The following is a 19,470-nucleotide window of genomic DNA, read 5'->3' as shown; positions in this document are numbered from 1 at the left end:
CGGCAAGAGTAACTACCAGATCCTCAAGGAAGGTGGTTGGAACAACACGCACGGCTTTATGCACACTTACAACCTAAATGCTTGAGAAGCGGAAGATTACGGGACGGCGAAGCAGATCTTGAAGGGTTTTCGTGAGATTGATCGGCAAGCTTGCGAGGAACAGTACGGTCATCACGGCGAGTTTGAGCAGAAGTACTACCAGGATGATCACTGTGATAGCAAGCATGGCAAACAAATCACTTGAGACACCTATCACAGTGGGCAGGAGGCTTGAGAGAACCAGTTTTACGAGCAGGGGGCTTGGGAGTATGACAATGGCGGAGATGAGGGCTGGGATGGTGACTGCGACAATAATTATGGTGATTACGGTGGCCAGGGAGACTATGGGTACTATTGAAAATTAGTATTTTGGTTCTGACTTTCTTCTATTTTTACTTGAGTACGTTTGACGCGTGGCTAACTATTTAATGGTCGGATAGACGCGGCCACCCTACGATTGACTATTTTTATGTTGAGTACGTCGATTGTTCGGGATATGGCATTTGTTGGAGCTGGATTGGATCTCTACATGATGCAAATAGTATGCTTAATGACTTATGAATAAGTGTCAGATCCAAAATGAATACGAAACTCGTTCCTCAAATCTTCTTGCAATTGTAGTAATACTTCCTTTAATTTTGCGTAGGCGTGGAAAAAAGGCAATAGAAAAAAATTTTCTATTACAGAGCTGTCAGTATAGTAGGATATTCCTCAGTATGAGGTGCTATTCCTTTTGCCTTTACGCTCGTTTGTACTACCTTGCCCATTACTCTCCAACTACTTCAACTATCCCAACTCCATCCTCTTACTTCATATTCTCGACCAGCTCCTACCTTCTTAATAGCTGTATTTATCGCCACTTTATCTGATCAGAATTTCTCTCCACTTTTAATTTTACTTCCATCATGCCTTCTCAACCATACGACAAAAGCAACCACGAGATGCTCGGGGAAGGCGGCTACGACAGCATGCACGAATTCGTCCACTCCTACGGCTTGAAGTCCCAACCAAGCAATTACGAAGAAGCAAGAGATAGCCCGAATGGTTTTCGTGAGATTGGTCAGCACGCCTGGGATGAGCAACATGGCTACCAGAGTGATGAGGACTGGGATGAGTATGATGAACAAGAGTCATGGGAATATCAGTATTACGAGAAAGAGCTCGGGAGAAGCATACTTCAGAGAATTCTGATGACGAATATGAACGTGAGTTCTCAGTGGGGGAATATGAAGATGAACTAGCGGCCTCAGAGGAGTATAGTGAACCGGAATATAGTGATCAAGAGGACTGGGGCGAGGGGCATAACTACTATAGTGATGAGAACGGTGGTCTATATTGATTGTATTGTATGTCCTTCGTGACATTCTTTTAATGTTGTATGTATGGCTTATTGTTTGGTGAAGAGATATGTTTCCGCGTCGACTAAGCGAAAATATATACAACAGACAATATGCCCTACGAGCTTAAGAAAAGAGGTGTCTCTAATGCGTTTTCTTGACCCACGGATGAATAAATGAATACCATGAAAAATGTATGTATTGAAACCAAATTAATGACTCAAATCCATTGGCAGTCATCGATGTAGTCATGGCTGTACCAAGGAGTCACCGGCGGGGAACCGAAACTAGAAACCGCGGCCGATCGTTGTTGCGGGACAATTATTTTATTCCTCGACCACCAACTCCATTACTTTCCTATAACCACTTATTGCCCAGAAAGGGCCCTGTACTTACATTCCCCCATTGACTGAGACTAGTATCTCTTTGCTGAATACAGCATACCCCAAGCATCATGTTTAAAAAGAAACCTACAGTGCGTATTCCCCTCCCCGCACAGCGTTTGCGATGCGGTTACGCAGGGACCACAATACTGACTCCAACGTAGATCAAGAACCTGTCCCCTCTGCGGTCTTCTGACCGTCGAAAGACGGCCGACCAGATCATAAAGGAATACCAAATAACCGTCCCCTCCAATTCACCCATCGAGTCTAGCGCCCAGGGTCCGGCTACAAACCCCACGGCTCCAACCCTCGCGACAATTCGCAACTCCCTCCTCCCCGAAAACTCACTATCCGCTCGCTTCACAACGACATCAGGCCCTCAACTCCGCGAAGTTCAAGGAACCGTTTTTGTCGGCGCTCACCCCGGAAGCGAAGAACGAGCTCTGTGGTTCAGGTTAGACCAAGGCCCGGGATCCGATGGCCGCCTCTACCCCACTGTCTATACGCTATGGCATAACCCGAACATCGTGCCTCTTCTTTACACGCCGGAGATGGTGATGAGAAAGTTGCATGGTGGTGCGGATCTGATGACGCCTGGGATCGCCAACGACCCGCCGTTTCCCGAGCGCGCGGTGAAGGGTGCGGTGGTTGCTGTGGCTGGTTTGGATCGGTATACGGTTCCGTTATTTGTTGGGGTTTGCGAGATTAATATTGCGGGGCTGGAGGAGGTGCAGGGTACAAAAGGGCATGCGGTTCGCGGTGTTCACTGGGAGGGCGATGAGTTGTGGGCTTGGAGCTCGTCTTCTCGTCCTGGCCAGCCGGCCCCGGAGTATTTGGAAGGCTGGGACGAGGAGATTGAGGAAGGTCAAGAAGAAGGTGGCGAAGAGGTCGATGTAGTGAAGGAAGGGATTGATGAGTTGGCGTTGCAAGATGGACAAGCCGGCGATGGCGAGGAGCCCTTGGGAGAGTCGCCTGAGCAGCCGGAGGAAGCGCCTGCTGTGGAAGAAAAGGAACCGAAAGCAAAGGGTATGCCGTCTCTTCTAGTCGTTCTCAAAGGGATGCTAACTATGAGCAGAAATCGATGATGCTTTTGTGAATGCTTTTATCTATGCTCTCTACAAACTCAAGCAAGACAACCCAACAGTGAAAAACCACAACATATTGCTTCCTATGCAGCCATCACAATTGATCACCTTCATCACCCCATTCTTGCCGATTCATACCCCTCAGCAAGCTCAATGGTATAATATCAAGAAGACAACCTGGAAGAACGTCAAGAAGTACATCAAACACTTGCACAAACTTCAGCTGGCATTGGCAAAGGATCGCAGTGGAGGTGAGACCGTCATCCTCGACGTGGACTTCAACGACCGTTTAGTTCAGCAATTTGTTCCATACAAGCTTCCGTCCAAAAATGCCTTAGACAAAGCGGAGAAACAGGCTGCCGCTGCGAATAAGAAGCCTGCCCCCACAGAAGATGACCCCTCCATCGGCCAAACATTGATTGTTCAGACTCTCTACCGGCCAACGCAGAAGTTGACGCCGACGATATTCCCAGCTCTATCTGCCACTAACCCCAGCAACTATTACAAATACTCCGACGTTTCCAACCAACTGGACCAGTATCTCCAATCTCAAGACCCACCACTCATCTCCAAAGAAAACCGCCGCATAATTTCCCTCAATCCTTTCCTCGCCAACACCATCTTCTCATCTTCGTCAGGAGAAGACAGGAGCACACTTGCCCGTAGAATGACGACTCGGGATGGTCTCTTGAAACGACTTGTGGAAGACCATTCTTTCCTGGCACCACACTACGTGATTCTCAAACCCGGCCAGACGCTCTCTGATGTCAAGCCCAAAGCTGGTGCGGCACCCAGGGTGCACGTCACACTTGAGCGTCGAACAGGCTCCAAGACCGCTACCAAAGTATACGGCCTAGAGATCTTTGGTGTCATTCCCAACTTGCTGGCTGAGGAATTGCAGAAGAAGTGCGCGAGTAGCACCAGTGTCACGCAGGCCACGGGAGCCGCCAAGGGAGTTATGGAGGTTTTTGTGCAAGGTGATCAGAGACGGGCTTTGGAGACTGCATTGGTTCGACGAGGTTTGAAGACACAATGGATTGAGGTGGTGGATAAGACAAAGAAGAAGAAATAGTTGCCTTGCTGTATGTAATGATTGATGAACCAGTCTGAGCAAAGTTTTTGACTTGCTTTGTGAATACAATAGAGCTCAGACTTTGTATACATGACGTACGGCATAGTATCTTCTTTGCTAATTGATAAAGTTGTTAGCATAGTAAGGCTCTAATCTTGACATGTAACAACAATTCTACCAACCACGGCTTTGTTGGTTGGAATCAAGACTCACTATAGAAGCCATTGGCCTCCCTGCCTTATTCCCTCTTCCCTTCCCCAATTCATCAGCAATCACCACCATAATTAAGGAGCCAAGCAAAAAGAGACCAAGAAACCACCCCCCAGGCCTGTGTTGACGAAAACAACGCCCACCCCCCCCCCCCCCCCTCTTCCAAACTATTCAAGCTCCCCTCGACCCAACCCCCAATCTCACCACCCTCCTCTCCTCGAAAGGCCAACGCTTCTTCTCCCACCCCAACTTCACTGGCACAGCCGACCCCAACAACCTCGACACCTTCTACATCCGCTACAGCTTGCAAAGGACAAAGGAGCAAGCCCCTCTCAAGACCCGTCTCAACCACCTTGTCCTAGAGCCGCTCTTTGAAGCCTTCTACGAACAAACCGACACCATGCTCCAGGAGGCCGAAGAATCAGGTAGTGCAACAGAGCATTATAAGGAGTTTGAGGGTGGTTGCTGGGCACATTGCTCGGGACACTCGGCTGCTGTAATTTCCGCGGAGTTTGTGGATGGGGAGTCATTATATTTCGAGATGAATGAGTTTGAGCGGTTTTGCGGCGAGGATGCACAGTCGATAGGGGGTAGGTACTGGCGGGACCCGAAGACGAATAAAAATAGGGGGCATAAAAAGGCGAGTAAGGAATAGGTGGAGGATGCGATTAGCTGTGTATTTGTTTTAACATGAGATGACGACAATCTGAAATGCTATGGTATGCTTTGCGGGGTTGATAAACAGACTTGTTCTTTGGTCTTCTTCTTTTCCCCCCCATGTTCAAACATACTCAATTGAACATTTCTTTTGCAGTTTCTACACCATACATCTATAATGACGACCGGAAGCTGCTCTTGCACCCACATCCGCTACAACACCACGCGCCCCCCGACCAAACTCGTCAATTGCCACTGTACAACCTGTCGCAAACAATCCGGCGCTCCCTACCAAACATGGGCGCATTTTGATGTCTCCCAAGTAACCTGGATCACTTCCCCACCAACAACCCGCTCCTCCAGTGCCATCGCAACACGCGGTTTTTGTCCGAAATGCGGGTCGAGTCTTACTATGGCTTACAAGAACATGCCAGAGTTAATCGGGATACCGGCGGGAACAATTGACCCGGGAAGTGATGGGGAGGAGATCCCAAGACCGGATTGCCATATTTTTTTAGAGGAGAAGGCGGGGTGGTTTGAAGTGCCGGGGGATGGCCTGGAAAGGTTTGAGAGGCATTTCATGGGGTAGGGTTGGTGTGGAAGTTGGGTGTTTGCCATGGACCTTTTCTGGTTAACTAGTATTCTTCGGATTAGTAAGTTAGCGGGATGTCCAAAGCGATTCGCTTTCGTTTTCAAATTCAATAGTTTGCTAACGGTTATTTAAGATGAAACGGGGCAATGGCCTCCTTTTCTTTAGGGGAAAGCAGAGCTGTAGAGATCCATGCGCTAAATGTCGATTGTGCCGGACACAGGGACCTGTTAACATGAAACTGGGTTTTTCCTTTTACACCAATAAAGGTATTTCCAGGAATGCTTTAAAATGGCTATGACTGAAACAATTGGCATTTGGTGCCTAGTTGAAGACAAACAATCATGATTAACAAGATGTTACACTTTAGATGAATGAATATGGACAATTTCCTTTTGAAAGAACGGCTACAAAGCTCTTCCTTCAAGGACCGAAACATAGAACTTGCCAATAGCCTTGTAGAGTACGGCTCCTTCCGCAAAACCGTCAAAGATCAAAGAGTTGATACCATTCCACACTACCATTGGCTATGAAATGAACAATCATCATCATTCATCTATTTACTCTCTATAATATTACCCTATAACAAATCCAACTTATGTACTCTTCAATGTCTTGAATTTGGACATAAATATGGCCAGGAATTCTTCCAGAACCTCTCCATCATCAATCAATCAATCTCTACTCACTCGATGACCCTCAGAAAACAATCACCGCCAGTTTCCACTGCATTCCCACCGTTTCAACAGCTTTAATCGAGCCATCAAATACCCAGATACTGGCACCTCTGGTTCCCCTGCTTCAACTCCAACCTCACCGACGAACGCAACGTCTTCTACGCAATGCTTCGCAACATCGACTCCCACCGCGTGATGATTATGCCCGACAGCAGCTGCAACAGAAAAAGATGATTTCCTTGAGGTATGCCTCATTGTTAGGACCCCTAGCACCGTTGATGGGTACTATAAAGTTTTTTTCTTATGCGCATGCGCAGGCTCGTGAGGATTTGCATAGTGGTCGGATTCTGCCGTATACAAGGCTTGTTTTATATTGGCACAAAGCTTTTTTGAGAAATTAGAGATCGGGGTATCTAGGGACTCGAGGCAATTTGATCAATTTCAGAAGGTAACCTGAGTAAACGGCAAGTGCGGAATGAACGATTATCGGGGGATATTTTGTGCGGGCGGTGCTATGGAGAGAAAGGTCGGTGTTTCGTATATTTTTTATTTGTAGTTTCTGGTCCATTTGGCGTTATCAGTAGATGGTTGGCACTACTTGATAGAGTGAAGGAACCTGTTAGACTGATTTCAATGCATACTTTTTCTTACAATAGCCGTTTCTCATCATAAGCCTCAGTAGACCCTCTAGAATAACGAGAGCCTTAAATTAGAAATTTTTAAAGAGCAGTCGAGAATATAGCCACAGCCTTTGATCGGTGCCTCTTCTACCTTAATGTCAGCTCCGCTCTTTTCTAGTAACTACATTATGCACTCGAGTATTCGATATGCCGGCTGCTCTATGCTCCACCAACAACTCAAGTATTTCTTGATCGTTTGCTAGTTATATAAAGTGCAGCGTTCTGTTATGGGCTTTCACTTTCACGGAGGCTCGGCACTATCTAGAGCAACTTTGATATCGCATACTTCAGATATTCATATACGAGCATAAGCGCAGTGTTTCCGATCTCCCGGTGTATCCTAGTCTTTTCATGAAGCGGAGGATATCATTCCTGTTGGTAAAAGGGCATTAATCGTAGATAAAAACTAATTAGAATGCAAAATCCCGGTGATTTGGAACGCACAGTTACTAATGCATCAACAACAAATATGTGTCATTGATCAGCGAAATCCATTAAAAATTCTCTCAAATATCACTTGACGGCTTTGCAAAATAGTGGTCTGATAGCTACTGATATACCGAATGGCGAAATGTGGGCTTTCAATCTCCTTGGATCGAATGGAGAAGATCTTAGGTTACAAGGTCGCCTGTCTAGACGATGCTTACAATGATAAGCAACGCTTTTGTTCAAACCTCACAGCAGTTTCCTTTGGCGTATACGAAAGGACAAGAAACAAACTCGACGAATGCTCCAGAACAAAACGGCACAATTATTTTGCAACAGCCCTAGAGAGCCTTCATCTCGGGCCAGGTGTAAGCCATGTGCGTGTTATTGTTCATCTCTTATTGTCGACTTTACCTTCAGGCGATTCAAAGAACAATCCCGGCTTCCGCAATTTACATGATAGGATTGATCAAGTTGATATCCCGGATCAGTCTGGGGAGCCAGCAGACCGACACGGCTTTGGACGGTGGAACAGCCCTGGATTATGTCAGCTTTATGCCCCCGCACAAACAGACTAAATAGAAAGATCCGTGCTCAACAGACATTTTCTCATCCACCACCATGCCCCAGGCAATCAACGAGGAACAACCTCGCGACCATGCCTCTCCTGCGGTAGATCATGGCATAGACCCTGCTGCTTCCATCAAGTACTGGAACAGTGTTCCCCCCACAGCAAACGGTATGCTGGCGGCCTTGGGGGGGTATCCATGGTACTCGAGAATTGACCTGCGAGGATCTAAGTCCTTCCTAGCTAAAGCTAGACGGCTTGTACCTACGTGCACGACCGAAGGGAAGCTATCAACAGGAGTCGACTGCGGTGCAGGAGTTGGCCGTGTGACAGAAGGCTTTCTCAGCCAAGTTTGTGAAACTGTTGACGCGGTTGAGCCTGTCGAAAAGTTCACGCAGACGCTCCATGAGAGCACCTTGAAGGCATCTGGGGTAGTTGGCGTGATCTATACTGTCGGCATAGAAGCATGGCGCCCGGAGAAAAAGTATGATTTGATCTGGACGCAGTTCTGCGTGGGGCATCTGAAAGACTGGCAACTGATTGAGTATGTAAGACGATGCCGTGATGCCCTGACGGAGACTGGAATCTTGGTTTTCAAAGAGAATCTTTCGACAGATCCGAATGGCGATGATATGTATGATGGTTTGGACAGCAGTGTGACCAGGACAGATGCAAAGTTCAGAGACATTTTCAGAGATGCTGGAATGAATGTGATTGTGTCAGAATTGCAAACGGGCTTTCCCAAAACATTCAAGCTTTTGCCAGTCAGATCCTATGCTTTACGATCCAAGGCATAAAGCTGTACCATTTTGCCGCGGTGAGTGCGCATGGCTGGTTATTGCGCATACACCAAGAACAAAATATTTTTGATCATCAATCAAGGTCTAAATTCAATGTACTATAAAGTCACTTCGGCCCTACCTATTTCAATTCATGTATCGTGGCAATTATACATATTTATGCACAATTATGCAAGAATAGATAATCAACACACGTGATTCCAAGGACCTCGGCTTATCGTCCCAACAAAATCGCGACTTTCAGCTTACCTGTTGAGGATCGTGAGGCTGATTGTTTATCAGCTGCCATTCATTTTTTTTATTAGATCTTGTCCGATATATCTTAAATACATTCTTTCGATTTCAATTGCAGTTAATTAATGCGCCTTTCTTAATACTTTGCTGGATTTGACATATCCGTACGGAGTACATTCCATGTCCCCGAGATCGTAATACATGTCCAACATGAACATTCCGATCTCCTTACCTATTGACAACATACGCCAAGTTCTGTCATCCATAGTCCCGCTAGCGTCGTGGAAGACCCTGGCATTATTCTTAGCTTTGATCAATCTGAAGAATCTCCCTTTCGTCTGGCACGTGAGTATATTGTTTACTCGGTGGATGGATCACAAGCTAACTCTCATAGATCCGTCTTCTCCATGTATTCCTGAGGAATATTCGGTGGAAACCAGACGCTCCATTTTACCCGAATGGCAAATCCACCACCGCCAATGGCAAACCGATACATCCTGTTTTCGCGTCGTATGGGCTGAGCACCCGCACACCTCTCCTGGAATCAGACTACAACCTCCACAAATCCAACAGCACCTATTTTTCTGACCTGGACATTGCGCGTACTGCACTTGCCACGCGCATTTTGTCCCCTGGTGTCGGGATCCTCAGCAAAGTACTCGATCAAGAGACTATCGAAAAATGCCAGAAGGAAGGCAAACGCGTGCCGAAGAAGTTACCCTGGATGTACATCGCCGTAGGTTCTGTGTACTGCAGTTTCAAGCGGGAGATTAAGCCGTTTGAGCGCGTGGATATCCAATCGAAAGCCGTCGCCTGGGATGAGAAGTGGTTGTACGTATTGAGTTTCTATATCCGTCCTGCTAAGAAGGGTAGCGATGGGAAGAAGACTCTGCTTGCTACCGCTCTCACCAAGTATGTTGTCAAGAAGGGCCGATTGACGGTTCCCCCGGAGCGGGTGCTTCGTACTAGCGGGTTCTTGCCGCCTCGACCGAAAAGTGCTGGTGAGACTCCTATGCCCGTGGAATCGAAAGATGTCTCTGGAATCGTCACGCCTGCGGAAGGGGAGGGGCTCAAGGACACAGCTGGAGTGGATGACTCGCTCGTGCGGGAGGTCTTGAAGATTGATGCGGACCAAGTCCCTGGTCGGGAAACGCTCGAAGAGCAGAAGAAGGCCAATTCGGAATCATGGTCTGCGGACGAGTGGACGTGGCAGAGAATCGAGCAGGAGAGACTGAGAGGGTTGAAGGTGGTGGAGGGATATAGTGCCCTGGATGTGAAACTGCAGCAGGAGTGGGAGTATCAATAAATGCATATGGTCAATTTAATGAGGGACAATCTGGGTATTGGAGTTGATAATAGGCGGCTTTTCCGTGATACTGCTTCTTTTCTATATGAAGCTGCTGCTGATTTTCCACGAAGAACATAGGTTTGCACTTAGAATCAACGGCAACATTATACTACTCACTGCTAGTAAGAAACACCATAGGCCCGGTTCATCGAGCCATTCAGATTGATAAGAATCCCGAAGACTATCCCCGAGTAACCCTGATGATCCCTGAATCTTCATTAATTCTTGAAATATCTCATTTAACCTCAACCACACCGGATAAACATCGGATGTAGAACAAGCTATAGGGTTCGGAGGTAATTACCATTTTGGGCAGAGTATGAAGTTGACGACGTACCTTGATCTTATCACCGAGTTTCTGTACCAGTTTCTTCACGCTAATTCAATGTTTCTTCAAAATTGCGATGATCAGGTTACGCGGCCACTACTGTCAGGGCCTGAATGGACTCAATGCCAGTGGCTGCGATGCCCGGAGTCGGACCGGAGTATCACCATAGACTATCTTGATACTGAGGAATCCCCACTTAGGCCCTTGTTTGATGCAGCAACAAACAATGGTTTTTGCCCTGAATTATTAACTCGGATAAAAGGTCAACCGGTTGGAACTATAAAGCTACTAGCCCCGGAGTAAGCGAAATAGAGACAGATCTTCACATCTTTTCATTCGTTCTTCCAGCCAAGATGGTCTTCAAGAGCCTGCTGACCGGTCTGGCCCTGCTGGGCTCAGCATTTGCTGCCAACGAAACCCTCCCTGCAAGACTCCTTGACCTGGGAAATGGCATTATTGGAGGCCTGTACCGTCCATCCAACCCAGACCCAAAGGCTAATGTTGCCATCTTCATCATGCACGCTGAACAAGACTACCTCAACTTCATCGCCTGTACAGAATTGTACAAGCGCGGGTACACGGTCCTCTGCGCCAACAACAACGCCAGCAAGTCCGGAAAGATGACGGACCTGGCCTTCGAAGACATGTTGCAAAATGCCGGCAGCGGCATTTCCTACTTGCGCAATCAGACCTACATCGACAAGGTGGTTGCTCTCGGCCACAGTGGCGGCGGTGCCATGCTGTGGGCTTACCAGAACATTGCAGAGAATGGTGTCGCGGCCTGCAATGGGCCTGAGAAGCTCTACCCTTGCTCGGATGACTTGGCCAACCTCCCCGCTGCAGACGGCTTCATCTCCATCGACGCCAACTACGGCCTGTCAACGATGGCCTTCCTTAGTGTAAACCCGGCTATCACGGACGAAAACAGCGGTCTAAAAATCAACGCCTCGCTAAACCTATACAATCCAGCCAACGGCTACACGCCGAACGGCGCCAACTACTCTACCTCCTTCAGAAAGTCCTACCAGTCTGGTGTTGTCGCTCGCTGGAACCGTATCATCGACCACGCACTAAACCGCAGCAAGGCCATCGCAGCTAGGAACGGCCTCTACGCTGACGACGAGCCGCTGACCATCCCAGACGCTAACTATGTCGGTATGAACAACAAGTTCTTCGCTGAGGATACTCGTTTCCTTGCACACACCACGCACGCCTGGCCTCTTCTGCACAATGGCGGTACCAACAGCACTCAAGTCGTGCATTCTGTCCGTGTCCCTACTGCCATCGGCTCCTTTGCATCCAAGTTCTACGACGGCGCCATCAAGTCCTCCATTAACCGCTTCTTGGAAACATTAGCTATCCGCGTTAACAACTAATTCGAGTACCTTCCCGACGGATTTAAGGGTATCGAGTGGAACTCCAGCCAGACAGCACCAATTTCCTCTGCGGCGGGTGTCAGCGTTCCGATCCTTGCTATGGGTATGACGGGTCACTGGGAGTATCTCAATGCGGAGAAGATCTATCTCAACTCGGGTAGCAACGACAAGTCAATTGCCTTTGTGGAGGGTGCTTCGCATACAATTAACGTCTGCACTGAGTGTGAGTTGTATTCGGGTCAGTATGGGGATACGGTGAAGACATGTTTTGATCACATAGATCAGTGGTTGCACCAGAAGGGGCGTTTCCTTTAATTTATAGCTTGTTTCATACTGCTCATTGGGACGGGAATTGGATTGTACATTAGCTTGTATTGGGTCTTCACTGGCGGAAGTCGTGACTTGAGGTCGACTGAATTGGGAAGGTGCCGATCTTGCCTCTAGGCACATCATTGTTAGACCCCCAAGACACCAACAACCAACTGCCACTCTTGATAACTAGATATTATTACTCTCCTATATTTACCCTTGGATTCCTCCTTACAGTACCCTGTGGAATTCATTCCATATCCAATCTACACAGCTTGCTAGACGCTACCTGAACTCCAGAGTCTGTTTAAACGCTACTCACTATACCATTACCAAATCTATAACAGAATCGTCAAGATCATCCGAGTTTGGCTACTTGATGAACGCTATCATTTGTATCTTTGTCTATCATGCGCCCATTACCCGTGAACTGCAAGTCTCCTGGGACCACCACTTCCTCCACCCATGGGGAAGCGAATTGCTTAATTAAAAGCAACATTTCTTCGGTTGCTTTGAAATAATACATAAATTTTCAACTGTGAATGGAATACCTCTGGCGCTTTCTGGATACGTAGCTCTCCGCCTGTCGCCCAACCACCGCATTGATCTTCCAACCCTACACCGAGATAGCAGAAAAATACCCGGTTAGAACGGGCAAAAGTTGATGAGCTTCTCTGGATCCAGTTTGGAATGGAAAACAGCAAAGTATATCGCACTTACCATCAAACTATGGTTTTCTAGTTGGTGTGAACGTTCGACAATCCTCAATTGGGGTTACTGGTTTTTGAGGTCGTATAAACGAGGGGGACCCGGAGAAGGAATGCTGTCGACGAATTGTGGAATATTTTTGCAGAGGTCGAAGGGTCTGATGCCATACAATTTAGTAATGCCTTTGAACTGCATTGGTACGCTACAGCAGCGTTGGAATAAGTGTCATGGATGTTTTACCAGGAACGTCAGCAACTGAACCTGGAAAGCCGTTTTACGCAAGCATTTGTGCAATCGCTTGCGAGACTCAATCTTCCCGGTACATCTTGAAGAAATGTCACTTGGAAGGTCAGTGACCATGAGAATCTTATATGGGATATGACTGTCACTGTTAAGGAATATTTTGCGCTCGGAGCATTGGGTGGCAATACGATTCAAATAGACCCAATCAAGTTCTACATACATTCATATTTCATTAAGCATTATCCATTATGCCTCTATATGCTCTCCGGCGAAGCACCAGGCTTTTCATCACTTGACTGACCCTCCTCCACTCTCGCCTGCCTCTCAATAACATTCGCAGCATTGTCATCCCCAAACAACGCCCCGATCTCCTCAAGGGTCTGGCCCTTTGTCTCGGGGAACAGGAAATACATAGCCACCAGATAACAAGCGGAGGGGACGATCAGGACGAGATAGAATTTCCACCCGATCTTGTTAAGCGCCACAGGTGCACCGACGAGAGTTACTTCAGAGGCGAGGTAGAAGACCGTGAGACCTAGGGCTACACCCTGTGGACGGAGATGGTTGGGGAAAATCTCGGCGACATAGACATATTGCGTGGCGTCCATGAAGAATGACCACCAGAAAATGTAGAAGAACATAAAGAATACCGCTGCGCGGAGACCGGGCATGTTGCTTGTGTCTAGGTACTCTGCGGATAAGGCGCAGAGGAAGGCGAGTGAGACGATGCAACCCATGGTGCCGATAATGAGGTATGTTCGACGACCGAAGCGGTCGACTGAGAACGCTGTCCAGCTGTTTCCGATCATGGTGAAGCTGTTCCAGCATGCGTTTAGGAGTAGTGGGATTGATCCCGTAAGGCCCAGGTTTCCGTAAATGATCACACCGTAGTTTGTCATGACATAGACACCCAAGAACTGGTCCCCCCACATGAGCAGGGAAGCGACAAGACAGCGACGGCGGTTGGGAGCTGTCCGGAAGAGCTCGAAGCGACGCTTTAGACTAAGGGCTTGGTCGAGGGCGTACTGTTCGTCAATCATATCGAATTCGCGGTGCGCTTTAACGTGCTGCGGGTCGTCAGGGATTTCGTGCAGGCGCTCGAGGATGGATAAGGCTTCTTCGCGGCGGTTTTGCTGGAGGAGCCAGCGGGGCGAGTAGGGAATCCAGGAACTACCTGCCAGGACGATGAGGGGGAAGAGTACCTGCACGGCTAGCGGGAAGCGCCAGGAAAACGAGACGGCGGGACTGTTCGAGGGCATGTGGTAGCAGGCGTAGCCCAGCCAGCCAGCAAGACTGTATCCCATCGAGTACATGACACCGGTCATGGCGACCATTGCACCACGGGTTTCTGCAGTGGAGATCTCTGCTTGGTAGATGGGGACGATGCAAGTAAGAATGCCGGAGCCCATACCGGCGATGAAACGGCCGACCAAAAACATGGCCATGGGCACGGACCCTGCACATAGTGCACCGCCAACAACTAAGACTATTGATCCGAGCTGAATGGTTCGTTTGCGTCCGAAGAGGTCTGCTGTCCAGGCTTGGAGGATTGCTCCTGCGATGTTGCCTGCTGAATTGACGCCGTTCAAGGCGCCGACCATGTTGGTGGTATGGTCATATCCTGGCTCTCCTTCAGCGGCGAGACCGAAGTAATCGTAGAAGCCGGGTTCTCCGACAGTCGAACCGATGATAGCCAGTCCATAAGCACTGGCGATGGTGCTGATGGCCACAAAGACCACGACCCAAGCGTTGTAGGAATTGATCCTGCAGAGTTCTTGCAACATAGTGAACCCCATCTAGTAATATATAGGCTCCTGGAAACACAAAAGGTCTGTTACAAGGAGCAAAGACAAGACGAGGGGGCCCTTGCAATATACATAGTCGAGGATATGCCTCGTCTCATGCGGAGGTCACCATCCGAGCAGGGAACCCCAAAGCAGCAATACCAAGACCAGGGTTCGCAACTACAAGTGGAGTCTGCGGGGGTCCTTGGCATGAGCTTGTTGGCTATAATGCTAAATGCGGGGGTGGGCCTACCAAGCACTATCCGTTCAGGAAGGTCCAGGGAAATCTCATACTGCGTTGGCTTGCAAATGCTTGACTCGGCTATTCTTAAGCGAAACAGCCAAGAGGAGTAACTCTATTACCTCGGCTAATATAATGATCTGCCTATAGTAGACTATTCTTGGCATGGACAATCAGCACCCGCTGATCTGATCTTGAGGATGGCTCGTATTGGACAATGTAGTTCCTTGGCCGTCACAATAGCGAAAACCCCTGCACGTGTCCGGTTTCTGGCCAGTCTTAGAACAAGACTCGACACGGGGCTCGCTACGAGGCGTGATGTGCACCCGGACGTCATAGGAGGTAGCTAAGCTTTGTGCATCACACATGTTGCTATCATCGTACGGGGTAGCTAATTGGGGATGATTGGATATACTGGAGATGTGGCCATGTGCTTCAGGTATCAGAGACCATGGAATTAGTAAATTGCATGTCAGAATGTTCGCGGAAAATAACATTCTCGTGAAAATAGTCCGTGAGGCTAAATTCCTGTCCCTGTTGGACAGCTGTAAATGTCTCATACCGAAATGGGATCTTATGTCAGGTGCCTGTATTCACCAAGCGTCAATCTAGGACAACAACTCGCATTTTTTTGAAATACTTATTCAGGAAACATATGGGGCTGGCGGATTGATTGATCAAACGGGCCTCTTTAATCCTCTCCGCTCTAATAATGAATATTCTCCCAAATCCCTCGAAGAGTCAAACATCCATTTCTTCAATATTTCCCCTTGTCCTAGCCCATCCTGAAAATGGAGTCCCTTAGTCAAGAAATCCTGGAATTAATCATTCCTCATCTCTTTGAAACCCCCCCAATCAAAAATCCCACGCCCGGGGACCCCAAACCAGTTCTAAACGTCGCCCAGTACGCGACCATCTCGCGCAAATGGCAAAACGCAGTGGAACGCTTTACAATGGCGGACATTAAGAAATACAGCACCGATCTGGACATGTTCCGTCAAGTATTCTCATCTCCACGACGAAGAAATTTTTTGCGAAAGCTGGACTATGAAATCGACCTGCCGGCCTACAGCAAGAACCGCATATTCTGTATCGAAAGAAGGAGAGAAATCAAAGCAAACAATGAAGCTTTCAGTCGAGGCGTAACGGACTTTTTTGATGTCATATCCTCCTGGAGAACGCAGGGCATCGATTTAACTCTCGGTGCATCCTCACCTACGGATTATGGTCGGAGACCGCCAGAGCTTGATTCTGGGTTGTCACACGAGCGGTGGAGCTTTGAAGATAACTACCTTACTTTAGACGAGGTTTCTTTGTCCCAATCACCGTCTATTGAAGCCTTAAGTATTGCCAACGGAACACGCTACCTGCATCCTTCGGCTATTGGGAAGATTATCGCCTCATTGCCCAGTCTGGAACGGTTGACTCTGGAACTAAGCGCACCCAAGGCTAAACAGGTAGAGATGCAAAATGAACATAGGCTATGTAAGATTGATATGCCACTCACTAATCTGAGATGTTTACTGACTGTCAAAAGGCCTTGCAAAGGCATTGGAGTCGCCATCAATAAGTAACCTGCGGACATTGAACATCTACACCGAGCGAGGCATTCCGTGTAACCACAACTTCAAAAACCGACCCGATGATCCCAACTACCCAGATGGAGATGTCTTGAATGTTGCCATTCGCAAACTGGCAGAGAACACTCGTCTGACAAACCTCAATCTCACCGAGGATTGGCTGGTCTCACCTGCACTATTCAACGGAGAAAAAACATTTCCATATCTTGAGAAAGTGCAGATTCAAGGAGCGCTCATTACTTACGATGGTCGATGGTATTACACCGGAAATCCTACCGATGTCGAAGCATATTATGAACAGTCTCGGGATGATACATACGATGTCGATGACTCTGACTCAAACTCTTCCTTTAATTCTGAATTCGGGGATTCTCTGCCAGAATGCAGAGAGGTCCTTTTGAACGGTGGCGACCCCCAACATATGTGGAGGACACAGCCAGATCCGCAGATGTTCGATCCTCTCATGAAGATAATGGCTACTGCAGTACTCCGGATGCCTTCACTACAGAATCTCTACTTCTCGATGGGGATGAGTTCTATGTTCTATCATGGTATCACATTTGAATACTTGAATCCCGGAGAGCACCCCGAGTGGTTTGAATACCCTCGAAAGACCGTCGAGCTGGATACGACCCGGTGCTACGTAACAATTATGCCCGAAGCAAGGTGGGATGTTCCTGGTGATATCGCAACTCTGTGGAAGAAAATTGTCGGAGATAAGGGTGTCGTTGCTGTTGAGCCTTTCCCAATGTAATATAATTCAAACTATCACCAGGGATCATTTCTTGATGAAAAATTGATGTACTTGAACTGATAAGGAATACGAATCGATCGTGATTGCGAAAGAGAGAGTCTGTCTAGGGAAACAAGATCTGATCAACATTAAAGTAGTTGTATAGTTATCGATTCCCATGTACTTATTTCAGCGAGTTATACTATCATCGACCATGCAAGTGAACATCTCTGCTTATATCTAGTTGTAGAAGCCTATGTTTACATGCTTTTAAGTGACTCCCAGAAATTAGAAATCGACACCTCATCCATCAGCGCATCAATGGCAATATAGATAAAAACATAGTTTCTTCGTCAACTTGCCACCCATAATTTTCGGGAACTGGGACCTCGTCACCAAAGGCACTGCACTTCCGTGGTTGTGACATCATGAGACAATGGATGCGGAATGGAAATGAAGCTCGAATTGCTCTATCCTCCTACACTAATCTAAAGGGGAAAGGCAACATATTTTATGGCCTATGAGAACAAAGAAAAATGGCACAAGGCTAAGCGAGATATGGCAAACAGGTCTCATAACATGCACCATTCCGGTCACCGACGTCCCTTCAGCTGTAGAGTCGGATATTCCGGCAGTTTGAAGATAAAAAGCTGTAGGTTGCATGCTATCTATATATGCTCATCGTGGCGTAGCTAGATAAATACATATTTCTCCTAATTGTTTATTATGCGACCTCAATGTGTCGAGAACAAATTGGTTGCCATACAAAAGGACACAATGACTACAGAAGACGCAAAATAAGCAGTGACTGCGCAATACCTATAATAACAGAAAGTAAAAACAGATTTGGTAAGCGAATTTCAACCCAAGTTTGACCAAGTTTGCAAGCATTAATTATTTCATGAAACTTTTAATTTCCAAGCCTTACGCCCGCATTGGGAAGGAGTATCTTTGTCAGGGTACAGGATCAGGTACAGATATATTAGGAATTGACGAACAGGTTAAGCTACAGGTCAGGCTATCTACAGATACATAGACAAGACGCAGCTCGAAGAGCTGCGATATTTATACAGAGAACCAGGATTTTTAAATCTGGCTGACTTGCTGGTGGCAATCTTGTATTCTTGTGCTTGATTGTAAGGAAAGGCTTGTGTTGCATCAGTAATCCAATTACACTCAGAGTTCCTGATGGCATGTCTGAATATTAAGATGTCTTTAATGCTCTCTTTAAAGTGTAGGGGAGTGCTGAGTTGATGGCCTGGGACATGGGTAAAGCGCCAAATATCTCACAGTTCTTTAATGCAATCGCTGGCGAAGGCACCATCAAGAAAGGCGAGTTCCAATATGTCTTGGATAACACAAAGGCTAAGGTTATTGTTCCATTCTGTGTATGTGAAGACTGGTCTTTGGAGAGTTAGGAGATGTCAACACTTATGGGGTCTTAGACTCACAGAACACCCTTGTTTCTCTTGCCCTTATTCAGTCTATGTGTGACCCTCATGAGAAGTACCTGGCATACAGGATCTTCTGGATGCTTCACCATATAGAGCTCAATATCCTTCCACTTCAGTGCTGTCACAACCTGGCTTCCCTTGTATCGTGTGACGACTCATATTTGACGACTCATATATGACGGCTCAACACTGCAGTAATGAATGATACATCGCAAATGCTGCTACTCAACCATGTCGGCAACAACCTCTATAAAACCCCTTCATTACCTAGATAGATTTCCTCTTCTCTTTTCTTCTCCAGATTCGATATTCTCGTCGATGGCTACAATAGTCTAGATAGGAATTCAGTTCGTTATTATCTACTATTCCGAGCCTGTGACATATCGTACCTAAGGTTCTAGTTAGTTGTATTTCGAGACAGGACACTTACCCTAAGTATCTTCCAAGTAATCGTATGCTCAATGACCATCCGGGTCCGGTTCAGTAAGTCATATGCGTCGATAGGTATATCGCTCCCTCCAGGCTCCGTAAGATAATCAACAAGTAGAAACGGTAAAGGTAACAAATAGAGAAACAAGACCAACCGAGCACGTATGCTGGGTTGTTGGT

General features: G+C 47.3%; 9 protein-coding genes across 9 annotated transcripts; 8 read left to right on the top strand and 1 right to left on the bottom strand.

Annotated features, from left to right (window-relative positions):
* Positions 1 to 944: 944 nt before the first annotated feature.
* EURHEDRAFT_402664 (uncharacterized protein) lies at positions 945 to 1,280 on the top strand (the record flags this gene model as incomplete). Its single annotated transcript, XM_040780155.1, has 1 exon — positions 945 to 1,280. The coding sequence occupies one exon, from the start codon at positions 945 to 947 to the stop codon at positions 1,278 to 1,280; it is 336 nt and encodes a 111-aa protein (XP_040639178.1).
* A 436-nt stretch (positions 1,281 to 1,716) lies between these two features.
* On the top strand, positions 1,717 to 4,120 carry EURHEDRAFT_478652 (putative RNA binding protein Ligatin/Tma64). The gene is made up of 3 exons (XM_040785458.1): positions 1,717 to 1,851; positions 1,924 to 2,785; positions 2,835 to 4,120. Exons 1-3 carry the CDS (start codon positions 1,831 to 1,833, stop codon positions 3,914 to 3,916), a joined length of 1,965 nt encoding a protein of 654 aa, XP_040639177.1. The 5' UTR covers positions 1,717 to 1,830; the 3' UTR covers positions 3,917 to 4,120.
* A 160-nt stretch (positions 4,121 to 4,280) lies between these two features.
* EURHEDRAFT_455863 (uncharacterized protein) lies at positions 4,281 to 4,781 on the top strand (the record flags this gene model as incomplete). Its single annotated transcript, XM_040784310.1, has 1 exon — positions 4,281 to 4,781. A coding segment is annotated over one exon (501 nt), but the record flags the coding sequence as incomplete, so codon positions are not given.
* Positions 4,782 to 4,881: 100 nt separating this feature from the next.
* EURHEDRAFT_412302 (GFA family protein) lies at positions 4,882 to 5,593 on the top strand. The gene is made up of 2 exons (XM_040781874.1): positions 4,882 to 5,436; positions 5,509 to 5,593. The coding sequence occupies exon 1, from the start codon at positions 4,962 to 4,964 to the stop codon at positions 5,370 to 5,372; it is 411 nt and encodes a 136-aa protein (XP_040639175.1). The 5' UTR covers positions 4,882 to 4,961; the 3' UTR covers positions 5,373 to 5,436; positions 5,509 to 5,593.
* Positions 5,594 to 7,776: 2,183 nt separating this feature from the next.
* Positions 7,777 to 8,520, top strand: EURHEDRAFT_455361 (uncharacterized protein; the record flags this gene model as incomplete). The annotated part of the gene is made up of 1 exon (XM_040784266.1): positions 7,777 to 8,520. One exon carries the CDS (start codon positions 7,777 to 7,779, stop codon positions 8,518 to 8,520), a length of 744 nt encoding a protein of 247 aa, XP_040639174.1.
* Positions 8,521 to 8,967: 447 nt separating this feature from the next.
* On the top strand, positions 8,968 to 10,063 carry EURHEDRAFT_455348 (acyl-CoA thioesterase; the record flags this gene model as incomplete). The annotated part of the gene is made up of 2 exons (XM_040784264.1): positions 8,968 to 9,102; positions 9,152 to 10,063. 2 exons carry the CDS (start codon positions 8,968 to 8,970, stop codon positions 10,061 to 10,063), a joined length of 1,047 nt encoding a protein of 348 aa, XP_040639173.1.
* Positions 10,064 to 10,490: 427 nt separating this feature from the next.
* Positions 10,491 to 12,124, top strand: EURHEDRAFT_515339 (alpha/beta hydrolase family protein; the record flags this gene model as incomplete). The annotated part of the gene is made up of 4 exons (XM_040786364.1): positions 10,491 to 10,732; positions 10,782 to 10,811; positions 10,864 to 11,757; positions 11,857 to 12,124. The coding sequence occupies 4 exons, from the start codon at positions 10,491 to 10,493 to the stop codon at positions 12,122 to 12,124; spliced, it is 1,434 nt and encodes a 477-aa protein (XP_040639172.1).
* Positions 12,125 to 13,133: 1,009 nt separating this feature from the next.
* On the bottom strand, positions 13,134 to 14,853 carry EURHEDRAFT_515338 (general substrate transporter; the record flags this gene model as incomplete). The annotated part of the gene is made up of 2 exons (XM_040786363.1): positions 13,134 to 13,151; positions 13,411 to 14,853. The coding sequence occupies 2 exons, from the start codon at positions 14,851 to 14,853 to the stop codon at positions 13,134 to 13,136; spliced, it is 1,461 nt and encodes a 486-aa protein (XP_040639171.1).
* A 964-nt stretch (positions 14,854 to 15,817) lies between these two features.
* EURHEDRAFT_386345 (uncharacterized protein) lies at positions 15,818 to 17,522 on the top strand. Its single transcript, XM_040779681.1, has 2 exons — positions 15,818 to 16,579; positions 16,632 to 17,522. The coding sequence occupies exons 1-2, from the start codon at positions 15,886 to 15,888 to the stop codon at positions 17,426 to 17,428; spliced, it is 1,491 nt and encodes a 496-aa protein (XP_040639170.1). The 5' UTR covers positions 15,818 to 15,885; the 3' UTR covers positions 17,429 to 17,522.
* The last annotated feature ends 1,948 nt before the right edge of the window (positions 17,523 to 19,470 follow it).

Source organism: Aspergillus ruber, assembly GCF_000600275.1.
Source record: "Aspergillus ruber CBS 135680 unplaced genomic scaffold scaffold00012, whole genome shotgun sequence".
Classification (NCBI taxonomy): Eukaryota; Fungi; Ascomycota; class Eurotiomycetes; order Eurotiales; family Aspergillaceae; genus Aspergillus; species Aspergillus ruber.
This window is presented reverse-complemented; position numbering and strand designations above follow the sequence as displayed.

Bases quoted from the DNA above. Each gene is read 5' to 3' on its own strand.
- EURHEDRAFT_478652 (XM_040785458.1), top strand. From the start codon at position 1,831: ATGTTTAAAAAGAAACCTACA. The intron at 1,852-1,923 runs GTGCGTATTCCC...ACTCCAACGTAG, and splicing joins TGTTTAAAAAGAAACCTACA to ATCAAGAACCTGTCCCCTCT. The intron at 2,786-2,834 runs GTATGCCGTCTC...AACTATGAGCAG, and splicing joins AAAGGAACCGAAAGCAAAGG to AAATCGATGATGCTTTTGTG.
- EURHEDRAFT_412302 (XM_040781874.1), top strand. From the start codon at position 4,962: ATGACGACCGGAAGCTGCTCTTGCACCCACATCCGCTACAACACCACG.
- EURHEDRAFT_386345 (XM_040779681.1), top strand. From the start codon at position 15,886: ATGGAGTCCCTTAGTCAAGAAATCCTGGAATTAATCATTCCTCATCTC. The intron at 16,580-16,631 runs GTAAGATTGATA...GACTGTCAAAAG, and splicing joins GCAAAATGAACATAGGCTAT to GCCTTGCAAAGGCATTGGAG.